Source organism: Triplophysa rosa, linkage group LG6 (assembly GCF_024868665.1).
Source record: "Triplophysa rosa linkage group LG6, Trosa_1v2, whole genome shotgun sequence".
In the NCBI taxonomy this organism is placed as follows: Eukaryota; Metazoa; Chordata; class Actinopteri; order Cypriniformes; family Nemacheilidae; genus Triplophysa; species Triplophysa rosa.
In genome coordinates this window covers 20,836,788-20,854,398 of record NC_079895.1, presented here as the reverse complement: position 1 = coordinate 20,854,398, position 17,611 = coordinate 20,836,788, and the positions used below count along the sequence as shown (strand labels likewise).

The window sequence follows — 17,611 nt, the reverse complement described above, 5'->3', positions numbered from 1 at the left end:
CGCTGAGCGTTTACATCGAGAGGATTAAAGAGGTCCTGTTCAGATTCTTCTAACTTCTTACCGTGAGTGTCGTTGGGTCGAGCCCTCTCCCCACGAACTCACAAGGGTCCTGCGTTCGAGGCCGGTGTCTGCTCGTCATCTCTGGACTGTCTTTAATAAAAGTCTTTACATTACCGCAATTGAGTCTCCGAACCCTTCTTGAATGATGACAAATGATTATTAATGTCAATTTACACAATTCATTATAAATAGCCTATAAAAATATGACATGTAGATAAAACAAGCTGAGAAGCATTTAGGAATGATTTTTGTTTGCTGTTTTATGTATTAGAAAACGTTAATTAAACATTGGTTTCTCAGCAAAAAAACACCTTACACTTCCACATTTTAAAACAAATAATTTAGTTTTTAAACAATTGTAATCCTGATAGTAATTTTACTAATTGTAACTGTAATCTGATTATTTAGTTTTTTCATGTAACTGTAACGTATTACAATTACCACATTTTTGTATCCTGATTACTATAATCCCTTTACATGTAATCAGTTACTCCCAAACCCTGCTTTTCCATCATGATTGACACACTCAAGACTGGGAAGTGATCAGTTCTTTTGGAGCAGAATGGCACCTCCATCATTTAGAAATGTCAAGTGAGCTCATAATTTATAAAGGCATGGTTTGCAGCATAAATATTTCATGGTATCTGAAAGTGAGTCAGATGCTCCATGGGGTTTGCAGTGACCAGTTTGAGAAAAGCAGAGACTGAAAGAAAGAACTGAACCTAAAGGACTAAAGAAATACTGCTACATTAAGACATGTTTAGACTATAACATTTTCTTTAAGCACACTTTGCCTACAGGGAAACTTAGCATATTTTGGCTCAGTAGCTTTGTGTCCATGCAGTAAAAGTTAATAGGGTCCAATGTTGTTTGCTTAGCAGTGTTATTTAAAATATCTTCTTGTGTCTTCTGTAAATGAAAAAAAGTCATGTAGGTTTAGAATGATATGACCAGTGATGGGAATAACGGCGTTATAAATAAACGGCGTTACTAACGTTTTTTTCAGTATTGAAAAACCTAACGAGTTTACTCAGTAATCAAACTAATCTACTCAGTAATCAAACGAATTACTGTTTCCCCCTTACAACACCATTACCGTTACTGACAATAAAATGCAGCATCAACGATGGTGAAAATAAAAAATCAGAAGAGTTTCTCGTGCACACGCAATAGTTTCATTCATGCTCAAGAGAAACTTTTTGCATGCTCACGAGTTACTGTGAATGTGCCTGTTATGCATAAAAACGCCTTTAGATAGCACCAGTTTAAATAAAACGTAGATACTGTGCAAGAGATGTATAATTCGCACTACACTGGAATGGCCTAGATAAAACATCTCATATAATCATATCTATATCGTCAGTAAAATAATCTTATTGAAGAGGCTTCATGTATTTAACACATCGTAATGCAAGCTTGTCATTATATGTGTGCTGGTGGTTCGACCGTGCAGCGCGTTCTACAAACACTGCCGGTCTGTAGGACAATGGACAAAACTATACGTGTTTATGAAATAGGCGTAACCGATTCGTGATTTTCAACGAATGCCATGATCACTTATGTTTATATTGTACAGACAATGAACAAGGCCACTGGGATTCCCATATATAATAGCCTATGCCAACCCGGTCTCATGAATTGCGTATAAATAACACGCTGTTGCATTATCGTGTAATACGTACGCCAAAGTTAGATTTTGCGTGCATATGATACGTCAATGTTTGCGTGCACCTCGCTGGAGAGCAGCCATTTTGAAATGTACATGAAGAGGAAACACTGAAATAATTAAAATAATACTGTTAGGTTTAGGGTTTGGGTTAGGGTAGAGGTTATAATATGCGTTAACATTAGGTTTAGGGTTTGGGTTAGGGGACAGGTTAATAAGACAAATTGCCGGTTAATATGCACGCGCGCTAAATTGGCATATCATATGCACGTAAAAATAGACGTATCATATGCACGCAAAATCTAACTTTGGCGTACGTATTTCACGATAATGCAACACGCGTGTTATTTATACACAATTTATGCAGTAGTATTAATAAGCTATGTAATGAATTTTGCCTTTTAAAAGTTACTGTCATTATGGATTAATACATGTTGTGCATGTTTTATGTCAAACATTTTAAAATATCCCCTAAATAAAATATTTTTATAGTGCTTTATTTGGATTGTATCAAAGCAGCTGTCCCCTAAATAAAATACTTTTATAGTGTTTTATTTGGATTGTATCAAAGCAGCTGTACCCCAAAAAAACACATGTTGGCCAAACATATAATAAATAAAGATATAACCTTAAAAAGTAGTAGTATAACTTACAGTGGAAAGCTTTCCGCAACATCTCGCAAGACCCGGGCAATGTGATGCATGATGGGATACACTTAGCCCTGAATACCGTTCGGAATCTGTATTCAAGATAGTGTGGGTTTAGTGTGTGTTAAGGGCACTGCACTTTGGCATTTTTAAGACTTGCGCACTTACTTCCTGTCACGTGCACGCGCTCTCAAGTAGCCAAGACCGCAACTGTGGGTATTTGTGTACACCAATGCCTAGGAGTCAGAGAGTGATGGCAAGGGCAACAAGTTCAAATGTAGCTTTCGCAAACTGGAAATATAAGCACTATTTTTCACAAGGAACACAAGGAATATTTATGTAACGTGCAATTTATGCCCAGGAAGAAAGAGGCTCCACGTCGGTGGCAAATAATTCTAATCTAATTATAATCTCACATGCCACCACAAAATTATTATCTGAGATCTTGTCCATACGGTTCACTTTTGAAAACTGAGTTTTCATTTTAAAACGGTCTTCGACCACACTAGTGTTTTCAAATGTTTTCCAAATGTTGCCTATCCTCACTGTAACGTGCTGAAAACTTATACATCCATGCTGCGCAGTAAAACATAAGATGCTATAGCCTGTGTGGGCATTTGTTTACTTTCTGCCTTTATGTCATGGAAATGTGAAACAAAGCATTATACAGTATGTCTAGCAGTTGTGAAGTTGGTACATGTCTTTAGAAGCATAATTTATTTTTAGACTTATTTGTTGACCAGTTGTGGTCTGTGCAATAAATAGTAAAAGTTCTGAACTATTCTATTGTGTTTTATTGTTCCAGTATGGTAATGATACTTATATTTACAATATTCTCAATAATAACATATTGTTATATAAAATATTGAATTTAATAGGTGTCTCTCACATTGACCCATAGCAACATTAAAATAGTGTAGGTTAGTGTACAATATTTTATACAAATAATTTATTCTATTTATTGTCGATTTCATTCATTTAACATATTTAATATTGGGGGCATCCAAGTTATTTGACATTTGAACATTTTGAAACGCAGCAGTTACATTCCCTGGTAATTAGTTACTTTTATAGTGATGTAACATCAGTTACTAACTCAATTACTATTTGTGAGAAGTAACTAGTAACTATAACTAATTACTTTTTTAAGGTAATGTGCCCAACTCTGGACATGTCGGTGAGTGGTGAAAAATGGTAATTTTTGCCTGCACTATCCCTTTGTCCCAAAAAATACATAGTTATTTACTGACACACTGACTAACCAGATATACATTTCCCTGCAAAGGAAACACTGTTACTAATCAAAGTTATGATCTGATTGTTTTTCAATTAAAGGAAATTGTGTTGCGTTGCTAAGTTGATTTCCATCTGTCAGATTTGAATAATGTGGCACAGTTTGGAGTGGCAGCAAAGAGCATGTTTGGCATACTGATGACAGCTTCACTCTCATAACCCAACTGATCCCACACTGGGGAAGTATCAGTGTGCTCTTTCTGTGTATGGGATCTATTATCCCAACCCATATTAAACAGCTTAATGGCCCCATCTTCCAGACTTTGGTTTTCAGGGTGATATAATGCACGATGATGGAAAGTGCTGGAGGAGGGGAGGTGATCTGTGAGGGAACAGATGGGGATGGGGTCAGATATCACCCTCTCATTATCTGACACATTTACACACATTTAATTGATATATTATTATATATCATATATATATATTCATTTATTTAGAATGTTACTGGTAATATATAAAACAATTATTACACGTTTGTGGGTAAATGAATTGGAATTTAAAGGGCATTCCCATTCTATATCTCGTCACTCACACTGGCCATCTGATGGGTCACAGCATGACACGTGTCAGTTTAATGGAAGATGGATGGCTCAGCTGTTATTCATTTAATGCAGAAGCACTGAAAGAATGTCTGAAAATGTCCTCCTGTCTTGTTAGTACAGCTGCAGAAACTACTGAACCCGGTATAACAGTAAGATTTCACACATTGTGAGCTGATAATGAGACTTACTGTGATATTTCTCCTCTAATGATTATCATTACTATTTATAACCTCCATCTATTTGAAGGATTAGTTTGTATTAAGGATTGTTTAATTTGTAGCTGTGTGTTTGGCTGGACTGTTGGGAATAGAACTGGCTCTTTAAGCTGCATTAAATAGTCGTAATAAAAGTGAGGCAGTGAGTGTTCTGAATATCTCTCTCTGAAATCTCCGTGCTTGTGTCTTTGTGTGTTGCAGGTTTTGCTGAATGCTGTGATGAGCTCCTGAGTATTCCGTTCTTCTTGGCCAGCTGTCTTGAAAGAGCAAGTGCTCTGGTGACAGCAGTGGCATCTAGAGAAACAAACAAAGACAACCAGCCATGGCTAGCGGTAACTAACCTGCTCTAATTATGTCAAATATACAGTGAGCCATACCATGCAGAGCAGTCACTCCACTTCTGTTCCAAAACTTACATAAGCAGCATTGTAAGTCAGGGCAATAGAGGGTATGGATGTGTCGTCACTTTACCACGTGAACAATATCAGGAAACACAATGCCGCGCAACATTTCTGTAACGTGTGAGCCAGGACAAAGAGGAACGAGAATCCAAATGCAAGCACAAGAGTTTATTGAAACACGAATGCAGTTAATCCACACAAAGAACCAGGGTAAAATCCATCAAGGTGAGTCAGGAACATGATCCAAACAGAGTAAAATCCACACAGAGTAGGTACAATCCATCTAGGTGAGTCAGGAACATGATCCAAATGGAGTACAATCCACACAGAGTAGGTAAGAACATAAACCAAGAACACACATACAGGACTAACGACTGACAAACAGCAACTCAAGCACAGACCTCATGTATACAGACCTTAACAAGCTAAGGAACACAGGTGGAAAAACACAATGAGTCCAGGCAAAGGTTTATGGGAAATGTAGTTCTCAGGTGGAATGGCAGAGTAGTAAGGAGTGCTCTCTGGTGGCAGGGAGTGGATGCATGACAATTTCAGTGTCCAGGAATACCTGATTCCTTTGTGAGTCATAGGGAAGTCGTAAGGAGCGCCATTGAGTCCAGCTGCTAGTAATTTTAGCAAATAATTGCGTGTTTTAGTCCCGGTTTCTTTGTTTCTCCTATTCTCCTCAGCCATTTTGATGGGTGTCCCAGGGCATGTCCCGACATGTTCACATAGGGAAGTGACGTCAATGCATACCCTCAATTCATTTCAGTTCCTGTAATGGTAATGTCTAGCTAAGTTAACTCTTCAATCCTAAAGAAGCTCACCTGAGACAGCTAAGTCTGCCAAACTGCAGGCAAGTGTGTTGGATTAGAGTTGGCAACCCGTTCTCATTCCCGACTCGTCACATATTTATGCTCGGTCAGTGCCCCACGGCGTCACTTTTTAATGCGCAGGGTACCCCTTTGGCGTCGTTTTTCGATGAACAGGGAACTGCGTTGCTGTTTTCTAAATGCTCCAGACTGAGATGCGTGCAATTCTTAGCATTTCATAATTATTTATGGTTTTAATATTTTGTAGCACCTAACCCCAACCTCACCCTAAACCTAACCCTAACCACTTCTCAGCCAGATAAAACACAACACGCGAATAAAAGTACAGTCACAGGTATTTATTGCACAAACTGACCAAAAGCATTACAAAATATAACAAACAACTCGTTTCGCTTACCTTTTTGCACCAAAGCAATACGATAACTTTACAATGAAGATGCCGTGCGTGTCCGTGAATACATGAAGTCGGCTGACTCGGCTCCCATTCAACAGATAAACCAGAACAGCTAGATGCAGTTGGTTGTGGGAGCCAATACCGTTTCACATTCCAAGCCAACGAAATGACGCGATCGGACACGAGACACGGGAGAGCCAATGGCATCGAAGCTGATGTAACTTCCTCTGGGGGCAAGTTTTGAACGTTGGTCTTCACTGGATTTGAGATTTACGGCGGACGGTGATCGCTTTTGCATCTGTTCCTCATACAAATCAATCGTTTCGCGTTGGTACCCTTGGAATATTTGTATTTTTGAACGACATTGTGACTGCTTGTATTATGTGTTTTATATTACGATACTGTTTTAAACATTCAATAAACATTACTTGCTCAAACTGTCTGAATAGTGTCATGTAAACGCAATTATCCTGGCCATTAAACTTAAATTAAACCCCGAAACATCATCATTGCAAATTATACCGAATATACATTTTCATAATGACGGTGAAATTCGCGTACCCTTCATGTCGAAAAACGACGCCAAAGGAGTACCCTGCGCGTTCAAAAGTGACGCCGAAGGGCACTGACCGAGTGTAAATATGTGACGAGTCGGGAGTGAGAATGTGTTGGAGTTGGAGATGAATGTGCAACACATTGCCCTCCAGGAATCAAATTGAATAGCCTTTTGTAAGACATCACAGTTTTAATTCCACATTGACCACCTTGGCCCATTGTTACGATACAGTACGTCAGTATTGTTGCCATATTGGAGAGGCTAAACTGCCCTATAAACACAACAGATGAGCTGTTTTTGATAAAAAAGGACAATAATGTTTACATTTCTAAACCCATTCCAGTGCATCACAAGCAAAGTTTCACAATTCCACTATTCCAAGTCTAGGTATCCAAATTCAAAGTAGAGATGGAGCTTTTTTGTTCTCCACATAGAGAGTAAACCATTGAAATCAGTTGAGAAATATAAACACTATTGTGCTTTTATTCAGAAAAAAGCACAGCTACCCTGTTTACGTACTTGGACATGTGTTTATTGGGCAGTCCTGCCTGATCCACTATGGCGACGACGTTGACATACGATTCACAGGTCAATTCAGCGTCTATGCCTCAGTCAGAAAGTCTTCCAAGAATCTATTAAGGTGATAGATCGAAGGATCTGATTTTCTTTTGTATGTGTGTATTTTCTAAAAATGATGAAATTCTGACTTGAGAGTAAAGACATGCATTTTGTATTTATTTCTTATTTTCTTATCCATATTATTCTTTATTATTCTCTACTGTTTTTCTATATATTTACTTTATTAGTTATAGATTCTATTCATTTTTTTACCTAGTTATATTCTACATTCTGTTGGATGCGGCATTTGTATTGTCTTCACAAGAAGATGACTTTCCAGTGGTCTCATTCTCAAGGTTCTTAATAATGTCACGAGATATTGTTGTGTAGCAGTAACTTTCCAATGTCTATGTTGGTATAATAACACCCGCTCAATGTGGGAGAAGCATTTTGCAGCAGTGTTCAATGCCAGGTAGGGTATTTAAACTTTGCTCTCGGCCCAGTCAGTGGGAGAAGCATTTTGCAGCAGAAGTCAACAGAAGCGCTTAAGTGTAATTGATTAATATTGTCTTATTGAGTTTAAACGCAGTGTCGTTGCTTTGTTTACTACGGATGTGTCACGTGTTGAAGTCGCATTTGTTCTCGTGCTGGTTTCGCTTGTTATTTTGAGATTTTGAAGGCGTGTCTTGCTGAATTCAATTGCGTGATTCAGACGGGTATTTAAGTGCGATTAACTACTACGGCAGCGGTCGCATGCAGCCCTCACCGCGTGAATACCATTGACTCTACCTGCACGACTCCACCGAGCAAGCACACAGACAAGGCACTTGAGTATCGCACTTCAGTATTAACTTTGTGCACTTCTATTTATTCTCTTGTTATTTGTCTTGTATATTTCTTATTCCCCACTTTTGAATATGTGTTTTCAAATCCCTACTGTTACTACAACTCCTAAATCACTGGTATCACGTAGAAGGCCACGCAATGCTAATGCTAATAATCTGCGCACTCTTTCAACGTCCACAACTACCTAAATTACATTTCCCATTGGTTTATGGAACTGGCAATCTGCTGTAAACAAAGCAGATTTCATCACAGCTATTGCTAAACATTCTGGTCTTTCTCTTTTAGCACTCACTGAAACCTGGATCAAGCCAGAGGACACTGCCACACCAGCTGCTCTCTCAAATAACTACACTTTCTCCCACAGTCCACGCATATCAGGGAGGGGTGGAGGAACCGTTCTACTTATCCCCAAGGACTGGAAATTCAAACAGCTGGCACCCTCGTGTGACAACATCTCCTTCGACACACATGCTGTGGATTTCTCTCTCCTATCTCAAGATGATGTCTCCAAGGTCATGACTTCTAACCACCCAACTACCTGCCCGCTAGATCCCATCCCCACTCATCTCCTCCAGGCCATCTCTCCATCGGTTGTTCCTGCTCTGACCCACATTATCAACTCGTCTCTCACCACTGGTACATTTCTCACAGCCTTCAAAGATGCCCGTATTACCCCGCTACTGAAGAAACCCACTCTTAATCCTGCACTGCTAGAGAACTACAGACCGGTATCACTCCTCCCCTTTATTGCTAAAACTCTTGAACGTGTGGTATGTAACCAGCTCTAATCCTTTCTCACCCAGAACAACCTCCTGGACAGCAACCAGTCTGGTTTCAAGAGCGGTCATTCCACTGAGACTGCGCTGCTCTCTGTCATTGAAGCCCTGAGACTGGCAAGAGCCACCTCTAACTCATCTGTACTTATCCTACTTGATCTGTCTGCTGCCTTTGACACTGTTAACCACCACATACTCCTGTCAACCCTCAAGGCTATGGGTGTCTCTGGAGTGGTGCTACAATGGTTCAGGTCTTACCTCACAGGTAGGTCATTTAGAGTATCCTGGAGAGGAGTGGTCTCTGAGTCACAACACCTTGGTCCGTTGCTATTTTCTATATACATGACATCCCTAGGCTCTATTATTTGGAAACATGGCTTTTCCTATCACTGCTATGTGGATGATACACAACTTCACCTGTCATTTCAGCCTGACAATCCGACTGTCTCTGCACGCATTTCAGCATGCCTAGCCGACATCTCGCTCTGGATGAACGACCATCACCTCCAGCTGAACCTTGCCAAAACAGAACTGCTTGTAATCCCGGCCGACACAAAGATTCATCACAACTTCTCCATTCAACTGGGCTCATCAACCATTACATCTTCCAGAACGGCCAGAAACCTGTTAGTGGTGATCGACGATCAGCTTAACTTCACTGATCATGTTGCCAGCACCATCCGGTCCTGTAGATTCATCCTCTACAATAATAGAAAAATTAGACCTTTCCTATCCGAGCATGCTACGCAAGTCCTAGTCCAGGCTCCTGTTCTGTCCAGACTGGACTACTGCAATGCACTACTGGCTGGACTTCCAGCTTGCACAACCAAACCTCTACAGATGATCCAGAATGCGGTGGCAAGAGTGGTCTTCAATGAACCGAAGAGAGCGCACGTCACTCCTCTCTTCACTAAGTTACATTGGCTCCCTATAGTCCCTCGAATCAAATTCAAGACTCTGCTCCTGGCCTACAAGACCACCACTGATTTGGCACCCCCTTACCTTCACTCGCTAATGCAGACTTATATACCTGCCAGATCGCTACGCTCTGCAAACGAACGACGTCTTGTGGTGCCATCCCAAAAAGGTAAAAAATCTCTCTCACGTACCTTCTCGGGATCGGTTCCACATATATGGAATGATCTGCCCGCTGCTACAAGATCAGCAGATTCTGTAGCTAACTTTAAGAACCGTCTGAACAAATCTCTTCCGTCAACACCTGACTGATCAGTTCTGACTTATATCTCTTTTCTACTCTTTCAAAAAAAAAAAACCTTAGCTCTGTATACTGTGATAGGCTATATGAGACCAATTTTCTTTTATTGCACTTATGCTTTTTGTTGTCCTTATGTTGTTCCAATTGCTTCCATTGTTCCCCTCATCTGTAAGTCGCTTTGGATAAAAGCGTCTGCTAAATGACTAAGTAAATGTAATTTCCCTTTCTGTCGGTCTCTCGACGTTGTGTCGAGCCGACAGATGGGGTTCGTCCCTGAGAACCAATCGCTTCCGACTTAGAAAAGGCCAATGAAAATTGGCGAATGAAATTTGCATGCCGGACTCCGCCCCCTGATATCCGGGTTTAAGAGGGAGACGGCGTGCATCATTCATTCACCTTTTGTTCTTCGGAGCCTTCACTCATGATCAACAGACTTCGCTACAAGTAGCAACTACAAGACTGCCGGCTCTACGACATGGTGCAGCGGACTGTCCCTTCCTGCGGCGACTTCCCCTGGGCGTCTCGGCGGTTCCAGAAGTGTTCGAGTTTTTTCTCTAAAAGAGCAAATTTCTCCAGCGTGGCATGTCCCGCTGTTCTCGTGGGTGCAACACACTCATCGAGGAGGGGGACAGACACGATGTCAGCTTCCAGTATGCTGGGGCAGATGTTGTGGATACGTCCTGCCTGCACTGCGGGCGGTTGACGATTCAGACGTTGCGTCACGGGTGGCTGTGTTCCCACGGGACTCAGCCACCACCTCGTCTGCTTCCCGTTCCGTGACGGAAGGACTACGGCCCTGCCGACTGCTACGGCGAGCAGCAAGGGTGATATGAGGATGACTGTGAGCGCTAATCCGTCTGTCACTGGCTCGCAGACCGTTCGCACCTCGTCTTGCTCGTCTGACCGTTCCCCATGAGACGGTCCCACTGTCTTGTTCCTCAATCACATATCGGACACGGTACGTGATGATGAGATGTCTGTTGCAGCATCGGAGGGTGACTTACTGGCATCAGACTCCGACGATTCCTTGAAGCTCCCTCCCTCGGGGGGTCGAGCTCAGGAAGAAGCGGACGTCGAAATGTCAGCCATGCTTTCCCGGGCCGCCGGCATTGGGTTGCGGTGCACCGCACTGCCTCTCCCAACGCTCGCGGCTGGATACATGGTACATCGGGCTTGAGAGCGGCTGCAAGCCGCACTCTCCCCCAGTGCCGTGTTCCCCCGGAAGTGCATGAGGAACCTAGTACGACCTGGAACGCTCCCCTTCGGTGCGTACACGTCAACTAGTTCCATCACCCTTTCTTCCCTCGATGGTGGGGCAGCTAGAGGATACATCAATGTCCACCAGGGGCTCGACCTAGACTCCCGTCCAAAGCACGTAGGCTTTTCGGCATCTGAGGTGTCAAGAGCTTACTCTGCTGCGGGCCAAGCTGTCCCCTCTCTCCACGCTATGGCCATCCTACAAGTCCATCAGGCCAATGCGCGGAGAGAGCTCCACCAGGGTAAGACCGACCCAGCGCTTAAGCAGGAACTCCGCGGCGTCACCGACCTCGCTCTACGGGCGACCAAGGTGATTGCGCGTGCCCTGGGTCGGGCGATGTCCACACTTTTGGTCCAGGAGAGACACCTCTGGCTGAACCTTGCACAGATGAGTAACGCCGAGAAAGTCCGCTTTCTCGATGCACCCATCTCGCAAGGGGGGCTGTTTGGTGATACTGTCGAGCTGCAGTTCTCGACAGTAAAGGAGCAGACAGAGGATATCAAGTATATCCTCCCCAGCCGCGACTCGACCGCCCTCTGGCCGCCGAGATCCCATGCACCGTCTGCTTCCCAGCAGCCCTGGTCCTCTTCGAGACATCGAAGAGGGGACCACCACCCCATTAGCAGCCGCGGCGGAAGCCAAAGCGGCCCTCATGGGAGACCCCAGGGAGATCGAGAATACCTTCGGGCCCGACCCCAGCCATTCCATTGCTGGTGGTCGATCCATGACGGTTCCTGTCCTGTCCCAACAGCCCACTTCTAAGAGTTTCTCTCTCTCTGGGCGTTTATCACAGCCGCTCTCACCCTCTGCACGACGGTGTTCGGCAACTCGACGTTGCATCACGGCGAGACCCAATGTCGAGGATAATCAGCAGCCTAAGCACTCTCAATCGACGGTGCTTTGTGCCACATCATCGTTTGGGTATTATCACAGCCGCTCTCACCCTCTGCACGACGGTGTTCGGCAACTCGACGTTGCATCACGGCGAGACCCAATGTCGAGGATAATCAGCAGTCTAAGCACTCTCAATCGACGGTGCATTGTGCCACATCATCATCTGGGTATTATCACAGCCGCTCTCACCCTCTACACGACGGTGTTCGGCAACTCAACGTTGCGGCAAGACCCAATGTCGAGGATAATCATCAGCCTAAGCACTCTCATTGGATGGTGCGTTGTGCTACATCATTGCCAGGCAGGTAAAACTGCAGAGCCGATCTCCTCTCCGGGGGCCCCCCCACGGTGAGGGATCCGCACTGCCAGCCATCGAACCAACCCCAGGAGGTTGATGAAGCAGAACGTACCCCTAGCCTCCCTGTCAAGAGCTTCCCAAACCGTCACGGTGACTACGGGATACGGTCCGTCTCGGCTATGCGATCCAACTCCCCAGACGCCCACCCAAGTTTCGGGGCATCCTGTCAACCTCAGCAGAGGCAAGGATGCTCCCGTGCTTCGGGCCGAGGTCGCCACCCCTGGTGAGGAAGTGATCGTGCTCGTCCCTCTAGCCGAGATGTTCAACGGGTTTTACAGCCCGTACATCATCGTCCCCAAAAAGCGGGGGTCGCTAGATCTGCGAACCCTGAACAGGCACCTACTCAAGCTGCCGTTCAGGATGCTCACGCAGAAGCGCATCCTGGCATCTATCAGATGTCAAGATGGATTCATGGCAATCGACCTGAAGGATGCTTACTCTCATGTCTCAATTCTCCCTCGTCATCGCCCGTTCCTACGGTTCGCTTTCGAGGGTCAGGCATATTAGTACAGAGTCCTCCCTTTTGGTCTGGCCCTGTCCCCGCGAGTCTTCACGAAGATCGTGGAAGCCGCCCTCACTCCCCTCAGGGAGTGCAAGCTCTCCTCTGTGCAGATCATCCTCTTTTTTGGTATGTGGCATTTTCCACAGGAACCCCATCTGTCGGCTCGACACAATGTTGAGAGACCGACAGAAAGGGAACGTCTTGGTTACGGATGTAACCTCAGTTCCCTGATGGAGGGAACGAGACGTTGTGTCCTTCTTGCCACAACACGTGCTGCCCACTGCAGCAGTCGTGAGAGGTCTCAGGTTCCTCAGAACTAAGGTGAATGAATGAGGCACGCCGTCTCCCTTTTATACCCGGATATCCGGGGGCGGAGTCCGGCATGCAATTTTCATTGGCCTTTTCTAAGAAGTCGGAAGCGATTGGTTCTCAGGGACGAACCCCATCTGTCGGCTCGACACAACGTTTCATTCCCTCCATCAGGGAACTGAGGTTACATCCGTAACCAAGACGGTTTCCAGTCAGACGAAGTTAGAATGACGAAGTCGGACGAAGTTAGACGGAGACAGATTGATTTCTACACAGAGTTAGGCATCTGAACGCAACTAAGTTTTTCTCTCTACAATAAACGTTGCTCATTTTACTATAACATCACTTCATCTCCTGCCTGCTGTTCTTCCCCTCTGACATTCAAGTCTGCAGGATAGTTAGATCTATCAGTTTTGGCGTATGAACGAGATGGAACAACAATACTACAATATCATTTTGGATCATAACAAGATAGTATAATCCATCAGATCTATCAAAGGTCATACTGAAGGTTAAAAATATGATGGTGATTTAGTAGTAGGCTTAGTATGCAGGTTGAAGTGTCAAGAGTAAGATATAACTTTGTAACCAGTTACACAAGTCCACAATGAATGCAACCATACTGTAGTAAAAAAAGCATAGCAACTACATTTTGCCCAGGTGACCACGTACATGCACATGTTTAGTCTGTGAGTGATTTAATGTTCTCTTTAGTATTGACCAAGAGACTATTAATTTTGTATGAGGGTCTGATGGAGTGTGTTATTCATGCTCTCTCTGCAGCAGCAGACGGTATTGGCAGTTTGGGAAGCGAGCAGAGCCACATCAATGTGCCCGTGGCGGATCCTGGTGCCTGGGCAACTGCCATGAATAACCTGGGCATTGTGCCGATGAGCCTAACTGGGCAGCAGCTGGTATCAGGTAAGGCTCTTCACCTTTTCGCTATTTTGCTAATGCTTTTGTTCCACAGTAGCCCTCTGTGCTTTGGATTTTAATGGTAGGGGAAATAAAAACAGATATTACAGCAGGGTTTTTATTTTTCTCTCTCTGCAAAGCCACAAGAGGTCCAAGCCAAGTTCATGACCTTTAGAAGCAATGGACACTGGATTTTACATTGACCCACGTTCCAGTTGGTTGAGCTTTATTCTTCTGCTAAGATACTGGATTGTTGTAGCTTTCAATAGCTCAAGGCCTGTCCTGATGATGGCACCCCTTTTCTTTTAAGACAAGTGCTTGGTGTTTATATTCACTGTTTGTCTAAGAGCTTCACTACTGTCTCTGCTTGGCCACTGATCATTGCCAGCCCTCTGCATTCAGTCATCATCAGCTGTTGTTCCAAATGCCATGTACATTTGTGCAAGTATGTGTGTGCCAGGAATTGTCTCTTATAATCAAAGTTGTTTGTATTTTTCCTAAACAAGCTGTGAAGATGAGTGGACTAATGGAGTGCTAGGCAGTTTGCTTTCTTCATACACTGGCAGTTTACCTTTCCTGCTTTGCTGGTCCCCGTGTCAGTTTTTTATACAAATGAAGTTTGTCTTGGTTTGGAACCTTTTTTAATGACTATCAGGCTGTGTAAACCATGGATTGAGGCAAATTACACTGAGATTAAAATGCATGAGCCGATATTTCAGATCATGATTATTTATGAGACGCTAGGATGGCACTCGTTATTTGAATTGCATTTAGGATTTTTTTGTTCTTGGGTGATTTCAGAAATCATCTAAGAATGAATATTAAACTATTATACTCAGGTTTCCGTCTAAAGCCTCTGGTAATACGCCACAGCTGAAAGAAACACTTTATTTTTTAGACATATTTATACATTTTTTAGACTTCTAAGCCAACCCTTAGCAATGGGGTGAGGATTCCTGATCCTACTCACTATTGGGTCTTTGGGTCAAGACCCACAATAAACGGCCAAAATTACTTGTGGAAAATCCCAATGTCTATACAAAAGAGTTGAAAAAAGTCTGACTAGATATCGGAAAGAGAGTTTTGTCAAACTACTGCAATAGCCATTGAGAACAAACGGACTGGAAATACTATTTAGCTATTATATTTTGAAAAGATTTCCAGCTTCAAAGGAATGTGTGAAAAAAAATCTGTTTTTTGTCAAATATTACAGATTATGCTGAAATGAGGTTTTGTTTTAATTTCTCCCAGCATGCTTCCAGGCACACTTCAACATCACACATATTGCTTATGACACACACACACAGCTTCTATTTTGTCCCATATCTGCTCATAAATTTGCTGCTCACAGAACAGATGCTCACTTGCACAATTTCTCATTTCATTCTCAGTATTTCAGCACATTTTCTATTTATTGTAAATGTTTGTTTGCAACAGCTTATTAGAAGACATGCTTTGCGATAGCAAAATATCATTTTTTCAGATGGCTTTTATCCCGCTCGCTTGGTGAGGCACAACAATGAATAGTCTAAATATAAATGATTTTCCTGCAGTTACGAGTTGCCTTTGTTGGGGTTCCATTGTGTTGCGCTTTAGACTGAGCCATGCTGGGAGATTTGGGTTAAGAATTGGTGTAAGCTCTGAATGTATGAATGCAAATATTTACAAAAGATTATGTAAGGCTGTTTTCAGAGAGAAAAACCAAATCAGGCTCCACCAGAAGCAGTCAAGTAGGCCTACATTCACAATGACCTATTTAACTACTACTCTTTTTTTTTAACAAAGAATCATCTTACTGAGAGCTGTTTACAGAAAGCTTCTCATTCTCATTAGAATGACATTCATCAAAATATTAAAAGGAACTGTAATAATCAGGGGACTGCTAATTAAATTTCAGTGAATATTTCCCCTCAATGTTTACTATAGTAGGCCTATCAATACTATTGACTATAGTTTGTCGTTAGATTTTGGAATGAATACTATATAATACTATATATACTATATAAACACAAGACAAAGAATACCCCTGGAGTCTGCGAGAGCGGGGGCACAAGATGACTCATCGGCAGATCACATGGCAACAGACCTCGGAATGGAAATGACAAAGAACCAGGAGATCCGCACAGCAGAAGTTGGAACAACAGGACAGAAACTACGGAGATACATTTGTGGCTGGACAAAGGTAACATCAGAGAAAGGTCTTAAAATCCATGAGGGCAGGAAGAAGTGCCTGAGAGAACTTAGTGAGGGGCCTCGCATTGACCAATACTTCACAAGAGGTAGTGCAAATCAGTCGGGTGAAGCCCAGTGGCGGGACAAGCACCACAGGGTATCAGAACCCCAGACGAAGCCCAACCAGGCATAACCTTACCAGCAATCAGCAACCAGCAGACTACCCAGCCGCATCAAGCAGTAGAAAGGAAAGTGGATGGAAGAAGACCTCAGATACTTTGGCCTAAATCTTGCAACAAAGAATGGGCAACCATTGATTCGGATCTCATCCAGCTCTTAGCAGGCCAAAAAGGAGATGTCGAAAGAATACTGGAGAAGATGGGGGAGATCATCTACACCTATGTGGTGGAGAGATTTGGAGTGAAAAGCAAGAACCCAAGGTCACAGAAGGAGACGACAGGCCGACCTAAGTCCAGGAGACAAAAAGAAATCGACAGACTTGTGAGCGAAAGGAGGAGCCTGAGGAAACAGTGGAAGAAGGCCACAGAAGAGGAAAGGAAAGGCCTAGAATCAGTACAAGGCGATATTAAAAGTCACCTGGCCTCGTTGCGAAGAGCAGAGAGCTTGAGAAAGCAACATAAGAAGAAGGAGCGAACCAGGACCGCTTTCTACAAAGATCCTTACAAGTTCGTCAGTAGCATCTTTAGCAAGGAAGAAAACTGGGACACTTAAAGTACCTATAACAGATCATAAGGAACACCTACCTCTGGGATGGAGCCTGCTGATAGGGGACACTCTGTTCTGTCGTTGATTTCTGGGTACAGATGTATATATTGCGTAGGATTTTTTTTCTTTTATAAAGAAGACTTTTACCAAAATGCCCATAATGGGAAACTCCAGTGGGAGTGCGTGACCATAACTACATTTCTTAGTTCTTATATATTGCGTAGGATTTTTTTTCTTTTATAAAGAAGACTTTTACCGAAATGCCCATAATGGGAAACGTCTCGGTTACGTTTGTAACCTCGGTTCCCTGATGGAGGGAACGAGACGTTGTGTCGAACCGACAGATGGGGTTCGTCCCTGAGAACCAATAGTTTCCGACTGCTTAGAAAAGGCCAATGAAAATTGGCAAATGAAATTTGCATGCCGGACTCCGCCACGGACATCCGGGTATAAAAGGGAGACGGCGTGCATCAT

General features: G+C 43.3%; 1 protein-coding gene across 3 annotated transcripts in view; it reads left to right on the top strand.

Moving 5' to 3' along the window:
* The window catches only part of enox1 (ecto-NOX disulfide-thiol exchanger 1), a 140,012-nt gene that overhangs the window by 53,920 nt on the left and 68,481 nt on the right, over positions 1 to 17,611 (top strand). For 2 of the 3 annotated variants that reach the window (XM_057336773.1, XM_057336772.1), the window contains 2 exons: positions 4,625 to 4,755; positions 14,108 to 14,245. In XM_057336773.1, coding sequence (XP_057192756.1) covers positions 4,746 to 4,755; positions 14,108 to 14,245 — 148 coding nt within the window. In that variant the 5' untranslated portion in view covers positions 4,625 to 4,745. The remainder of the gene's footprint in view (positions 1 to 4,624; positions 4,756 to 14,107; positions 14,246 to 17,611) is intronic. The other variant, XM_057336775.1, reaches the window with a different exon arrangement.